The sequence below is a fragment of the Physella acuta genome, unplaced genomic scaffold, assembly GCF_028476545.2.
Source record: "Physella acuta isolate Inbredline_101_S28 unplaced genomic scaffold, ASM2847654v3 ptg001112l, whole genome shotgun sequence".
NCBI classification, from domain to species: domain Eukaryota; kingdom Metazoa; phylum Mollusca; class Gastropoda; family Physidae; genus Physella; species Physella acuta.
In genome coordinates, this window is record NW_026732629.1 from 362266 (window position 1) to 369567 (window position 7302).

General features: G+C 37.2%; 1 protein-coding gene across 2 annotated transcripts; it reads left to right on the top strand.

Moving 5' to 3' along the window:
* The first annotated feature begins 185 nt into the window (after positions 1 to 185).
* LOC131955891 (transcription termination factor 3, mitochondrial-like) lies at positions 186 to 4645 on the top strand. 2 transcript variants are annotated; one of them, XM_059320188.1, is made up of 7 exons: positions 186 to 841; positions 1405 to 1544; positions 1745 to 1914; positions 2347 to 2480; positions 2755 to 2822; positions 3197 to 3287; positions 3873 to 4645. In XM_059320188.1, the coding sequence occupies exons 1-7, from the start codon at positions 214 to 216 to the stop codon at positions 4148 to 4150; spliced, it is 1509 nt and encodes a 502-aa protein (XP_059176171.1). In that variant the 5' UTR covers positions 186 to 213; the 3' UTR covers positions 4151 to 4645. The 2 variants fall into 2 exon arrangements, with proteins under 2 accessions (XP_059176171.1, XP_059176170.1); XM_059320187.1 differs by having other exon boundaries at positions 1402 to 1544; positions 3873 to 4643.
* The last annotated feature ends 2657 nt before the right edge of the window (positions 4646 to 7302 follow it).

Consider the following 7302-nt stretch of genomic DNA (forward strand, 5'->3'; position numbering starts at 1 on the left):
CTATACAATTTGAAAAAGATATCTATAATTTTATAATAAAATTAGACCTACAATACAATTTTAAATTTAGAGGTGCCAAAATTTTATACTACACTAACAGTTGAATTAAAGTATAGATTTACCTAGATAATGTCTCCTTCTAAACTGTAGTTATAATACCTACATATTTCTTCAAACAGATTTGAAACCTCAAGCAAAACAGTATCATTGAATATGGCCTCGCTGTTCAAGTCTAGTTTTCACAACAATTTAACCTTGTTCTGTGTATCTAGATGCCAACAACACATATTTGATTTCCAAAAGTTGTTACCCCGGTGTACAAAAAAACAGTTTATACACACATGTACGGGCACACATAGTCCAGAGGAATACCCACAGACGGCAGGCATTGAGAAATCATTGTGTTCATCATTAGGTTTAAAAGTTAAATACGTTTGTGGACATTGTAAAACAATGCACAGTGGTTTTTCTGATGATAAAACCTTTGTATTCAGTTCTTCAAGAATTGATGATGGTCTGCGGAAAATAAGCCACAAATCATTGTCTAGTCTGAGAGGCTTTTTGGATTTTCATAAAAGTTGTAATTACCTCCAGAAACAGTCTATTGTGGGAAATTTTTTTATTAGATCCTACAGGGGTCAGCATAGACTGAGCACTGTTGAAAGTACTGACAGGGCAGGTAAAGGCCTTGAATTTGCTGCTCATGATAATATGAGTGAAGAAAAAGATGTATCTTACAATATGTCAGTGCCAGCTTGGTCAGATGTCAAGGAAGAAGACTTTGCTAAAATCTTTCAAGAAGAAGGAGTGTATGGATTGCAACATGATCCAAATGACAAAGGTAAGGGTTTATTATTTAATGAGTAATAACAATAATATACAGTGTAATTTCAGCACTGCAACTAAAAACATCTATGCAGAAATAATGACAATATGAATATGTTCACTGGGAATATGAGATCTCAGTTTATTTATTTTAGACATCACACAAAATAAAATTAAGATCTAAATGTAAAGATCCCCATTCAGACCAAAAGACCATAGTGCATACGACTTTGGCATATGAAGGGATAATGTAGTCAGTGCTATGCCCAGCCACCTTTACTTTACTAACTTGATTCAGGTACCCATCAGAGCTGGGTGGACTACAGCCATCATCATGAGTCTGGGCTAAGATCTGAACTCCAGACATTCAGAATAGCAATCAATGCTCTACCACTCAGCCCATAAGATCTAAATGAGATTCCATTTTTCTATAAACTAATTATATAATTTTGTTTTTTGCAGATCGTTTTTGTTATACCTGTGTTTTAGTTTCTTACTAGTTTTTTTTTTAATGTTAAAAGCTAACTATATTAACCATTTTTGTTTGGTCTAAAAGTGAGTACATATTTATTCCAGCAGTTGTAAAGAAAGTTTCTGTTGATGATTTAAGCTTACCAGAGCTGTCTCGGTCAGCTTTCAACATTGTGCCTTATGTAGCCAGATCTAAGACTTTGCAAAATCTGGTCAAGATTGGGGTCAATTTGGACAAAGTTCAAAAGGTGAACTTGCAATGTAGTCATTTAATTTGTTGTTGATTAGCCATATTTATATTAGAATATTAATTCTGTTCCTAAACTATGGGTCAGTCTTTGTTGTTGAACTAACTTTATCTGCTTGCTTACAGTACAAATATTTGATTATGGTAATGAACAAGATTTTTTAACTGTTAAAACATAATTTATTCTTTTTCTTTCAACAGCACAAACGCATTGCAGAGCTTTTGATAAAAGCTAACTTTGACAAAGATATTTTGCCTATGTTGAGGTTTCTGGCGTTTATGGGTATCCCAAAAGAGTCAATGGGCGATGTTTTCACCAAAAACCCCTTGCTGTTTAAGGAGAATGTTTCTGACTTGGAGCTCAGAGTTGGGTGGGTGATATAGGCTCTACTTCCTTTTGTTTACATGTTGTGTTAAGTAAGAGCTAGAGGTTTTCGCAGCTGAGTATGTTGATGGTGGGTATCTCAATAATTACATAGTGGATTTGTGTCTGCCTATGCTGATACTCTCACTTGCTATGTTGATTTTGCGACTAGTTTTGATGATAAGCCCTAAGTTGAGTCATTGTGAGTTGTGACTGGTTATGAATATGTTAATTCTATGCCTGGCTATGCTGACGAGTAGTTTAACCATTGAAATCTGTTGTGTTGATAAGTGAGCAGTTCACACTAACCTTGTAAGGAATATCATAATCATCTGACTTTTGTTTTTATTTTATTTTAGTATTTCTTTTGCATAATTTCCATACAGATGAATTAATATATTGCAACCAGAATTTTCAACTTTACCTTTCTTTTGTCTAGGTACTTAATTCACAAGAAATTCAAATTGGAGGAAGTGGTCAAAATGGTGGTCCACTGCCCTATTCTATTATTGATGAATTCCTATAGGATGGATGAGAAGTTTGCGTTTTTACAAAATGCATTTCAACTAACTGGTATTTATAGGTTTTCTTCATTTAAAAAAAATAGTAAACATACCATAAAGAAAATAAAATTAGCATGCTTGAAATAATTACTTTATATGATAATTTTATGCTAATTTATTTTTATGTAGTGATAAAAATCAACTGATTGTAGACATAAAATGTTATTATTTTTATTGAAATTAAATTAGAAAAAGAACTTACAAAAATGTTTTGTTAAAAATACAGTGTTGCCAACATTGTCTGCTGGCTTGATTTGAGCAAAATATTTGTTCCCTTTTTTTAGATGCTGAACTTCGAAAAGTCTCCATTGATTTCCCCAAGATTTTAGTTTGGAGGAAAGAATTAATTGCTGTAAGAATTACGTTTGTATTTTTAAATTTATGTTGTAAAAGCTATAGCCTACATGTTAATCTAAGTTCTAAGTTTCTTCTTAACTCAGCTTAGTAGTTTACATTTAGGATTGTAGACTCCTATTGAAATTCTAAATAATTTTTTAAGTTACAATAAAAATCAATTCACAACTTGTTATTTAAGTGGGATATCTTAACCTTGTCAATTGGCAATTACCTATAAAATATATGAACAATAAAGACTGAGGTAAACACCCACAAAATATGTCAACAATCAATATTAAAATAGGATGAATTTTTTTTATCTATGAGTTTTAATAAAATCTATTTTTTTTTTCAAAATATTTAAAAAAAAAAAAATTCTTTCTGTCTTAGGATGTACGGTTTCACATAAAAGAATTCCTTGGGTTCACGGATTATGAGCTTAAGCAAATTTTATTGACCTGCCCCAGGTTATATTTATCTGGTAAGTAGCCAATGTAAGCAGTGTGTGGGGCGTGGGGGTTGGTGAGTGTGTGGTCAGAACAGTAAGGGTGTGATGACAGGGAAGATGGTAGAAACAGACTATAGCTTAGTTATAGAACATCTTGAATTGGACTTGTGTGATGGATCGCTTCATTATTCACCCCCACTCTCACAAAGGGTGTGGTTGGGTTTTACTCTGATTGAATCATACAGCCAATGGGGGTAGAAAGTCAGTATCTGGGTTTGAGTACTTGTTATTATAGGATGTCATGTGAGCAAGCTCAGTTTTATTAGGTACTCTGCAGTAGTTCGTGAAATGTAAAGGTGCTGTGACATGGTTTTTTACATCACAATATGTGTATGTGTATATATTTGCTATGTCCATATACAGCCACAAGATCCTGAGGCATACTAATCAACATCAAACATCTTTTTTTCACAAAAATAAACCATTTTGAAATTATAAATGTAGATGCAGACTGTTTTAGACAAAAAAATATTTAAAAAATGTTCATTTGGTATTTAAATAAGGAAATATATGTTGTTTGATTAACAAACAGCTGTATGAAGTATTCCATGTTCCCAGATAAAAATCAGCTGTTCAAGACCTTCGACTACCTCCACAACACCATGCAGATATCACACCGGCAGCTGCTGATGTGGCCAGATATTCTGGACACCCGGTTGTTCATCATCAAAAACCGCCACCTGTTCCTGGTGTCACTGAACCGCGACCAGTACAACCCGCGGCTAGAGAACTTTGTCCCGCTGGCAGTCCTCGGCAGTTTGCCAGACGAAGAGTTTTGTAGGAAGTGGGCCAAGAGCACTGTCGAGGAGTTCTATAACTTTTGTAAGACAATTTAATGGAGGTAGTTCAACATGATTTTTGTAAGACTATTCTGCCTCTGAATGACCAGCTGAATTAAAAAATATAATGCTTGGTCTGGTAAAATAAATGGTTAAAAATATCTGCTTTTAAAATATTCAGGAACTTGAACTAATACAAGATACAGGCATTTCTCATACTCAGCTAAAGTTTTTACATTTACAGCCTAGACATGTGGCCTTTTTAATTATTAATCGTTTTAAAATAAATATAAAAAATAAATATAAATCAAGCTGCTATACTTAACAAAAACACCATAAAAATAAATGTTGTGCAATTTTTGCCTCCCCTGTTCAACTCAAGTTTTCTACAAATAATGAATTGATAATTAAATAACTGTATATTGGTCCCAACAACCACATCTGGCCTGTAATCTACACGTTGTAGATGCCTGCTTTATTATTTTTTATATGGATCTTTTCTTTTACTGAAATTGCTTTTTTTTTTAACTTTAATTTTACCTTTGATTTATTATGTAAGTGAAAAAAAAACTATTAAAAAGGGGAAGTAACATTGTGTTTGGCTTTTTTAAAAATTTAATTAGTTTTTAATTTTAATTAATTAACATAAGCTGGTATAGTGTGAAATTTTTAAAGTTAAAAAAATTGCTTGCAATCTTCAATATGTGATGGGCTGAAGTAGTTATGTGTGTAGTGTAAGCCCCCATGATACACGTATCATCCTATGAGAGGGGTTTTTTGAATGACAAGCCCTGGCTCATTGAATGCAATGATTTAGTGGTTTTGTTTAACATTTAGCTGGCTCTACCCTCTGAGTAGTTATCGAAATACAGTCACAAGCTTGTCACTGGTTAGACGGCCACAAGCTGGTCACTGGTTGGACGGCCACAAGCTGGTCACCGGTTGGACGGCCACAAGCTGGTCACCAGTTAGACGGCCACAATCTGGTTGCACGTTGCCATTTATTTAACTTGGACGGCCTCAGACTCTCATGTTAATAAAATTTTAGACGGCTTCTGAAACTTGATAGACGGTTGGTTGGACGGCGACATGCTAGTCGACAGTTCGGGAGTAAAGACTCAACGCCATTTGGACGGCCTCAGCCTGGTCTGGATATTAGACGGACCGGTTCCGCCACGTCACGTGACTTCACGAGACGGCTTTGTTCAACTTTGAATATTCCTATAGTCATCAAAACTTCATGCCTGATCAACCATTCAGACATGAATCACAAACAGACTCGAACCACAAACTGTGAACACCATACAAGGTCATGATTCATTCCCCACCTGGGCATACTACGCTGAAAACAAACCCCGCAAAGGAACGGATAAATAATTATAATCTAATTCTCTATTGAAATTTGATAAAGCACATTGTAACCGAAAACTGCACAATGAAAAACTGCGCTAGTGAATTTAAATTGATCATTAAATACTATTAAAGAGGTCAGCGAAGAATGACCACATTAACATTGTAGCTTAGAGACATGACAATGTGAAAGTGTATTAGTAGAATTAGTTTGTAGTTGCGCATTTTCCATGTTGAAGGGTATATGATGTAATTTAATGCCTATCTACAACTTGGGGCTCTGTTTACAACTTGGGGCTCTGTATAGGGCTGTGTCTACAACTTGGGGCCCTGTCTGGGGTTCTGTCTACAACTTGGGGCTCTGGCTACAACTTGGGGCTGTCTACAACTTGGGGCTCTGTCTACAACTAGGGGCTCTGTCTACAACTTGGGGCTCTGTCTACAACTTGGGGCTCTGTCTACAACTTGGGGCTCTGTCTACAACTAGGGGCTCTGTCTGGGGCTCTGTCTACAACTTGGGGCTCTGTCTACAACTTGGGGCTCTGTCTACAACTTGGGGCTCTGTCCGGGGCTCTGTCTACATTTTGGTGCTCTGTCTACAACCTGGGGCTCTGTCTACAACTTGGGGCTCTGTCCGGGGCTCTGTCTACATTTTGGTGCTCTGTCTACAAACTGGGGCTCTGTCTACAACTTGAGGCTCTGTCTACAACTTTGGGCTAAGTCTACAACTTGGGGCTCTGTCTACAACTTGGGGCTCTGTCTACAACTTGAGGCTCTGTCTACAACTTTGGGCTAAGTCTACAACTTGGGGCTCTAAGACTGCACCGGCTCACACTCAAGGTCACGGGATGTTTCTAGAACAATCGCCGGCTAAAGTACACCAGGTTCATCTCAGCTACCCTCGACTGGGATTAATAATCGTTTCCCGTTGTCATGACAACGCAGGCAACCATTGTCCCCCTGACACGATACACCATGACGTCACACGAAACCATACACGTCCCCTGAGCCGTGACTAGCAGGTCGGGGGGGGGGGGGGGAAGGTGTGTCGGGGGTTGTCACCAAAGTTCAGCCGTGTGATCGTGGTTTGTGAACCTTGGTATTGAAAAAGAATGCATCGATTAAGTGTTCGATTATAAATCGTTTATGCTAAAGATGGCGTGAAGCGTACACTGTTAGTAGGGTTTGGGTGCGGCGGGGGTGGGGGAAGGGGGGGGGAGCTTGATGAGAATTATCGATTATAGTCAGATTAGTTTAATTTTTTTTCCTAAAGTAGGAAATATTATATTTTTGTGATTGCTTCAGCTTGCGAACAACCAAGGCTACATATGTTCGGGTTACGAACAGTTTCATTGAAAAATTACTTAGATTATAAGGGAAGAAGTTAAAGCCGGCGAGGCATAGAGATTATTGAAACAGATGAACTCTACTTCATCTGCCTCGCGTATCTTAGGCACGAAAGGAAAAGATTATTAATTTTCTATCTAAATATATAATATTTTTTTTTATTTTACCCGGGATGGGGTAGGGAGATTTGGATATGCTCCTGGGGTCAATGTCCCTACACCGGAGCTATGCCTGAAAGAAACACAAAGTTAGCGTCAACCTTAACGCTAATTAGCCTAATTTATCCACGTTGAAAATGTTGCTTTGCCAGACAATGAGTTACGACGAGCAATGGCCGTCTGGCACCCTGTAACGGAAAAGAAACAAAATAATGTATTTAGATGACAGAAGGTGTGAGCTGTGTTGTAGACAGCAGAACGGCACCACAGAAAACATTTCCTGCTGTCGCCAGGGTTTGACCTGCCAAACGGGTGCGAATCAATTTCTGTCAAATACTAGCCAACCCGGCACAA

Coding starts and splice junctions, on each gene's coding strand:
- LOC131955891 (XM_059320187.1), top strand. CDS start 214: ATGGCCTCGCTGTTCAAGTCTAGTTTTCACAACAATTTAACCTTGTTC. Junction 1,915..2,346: donor GACTTGGAGCTCAGAGTTGG/GTGGGTGATATA, acceptor TCTTTTGTCTAG/GTACTTAATTCACAAGAAAT. Junction 2,823..3,196: donor GGAGGAAAGAATTAATTGCT/GTAAGAATTACG, acceptor TTTCTGTCTTAG/GATGTACGGTTTCACATAAA.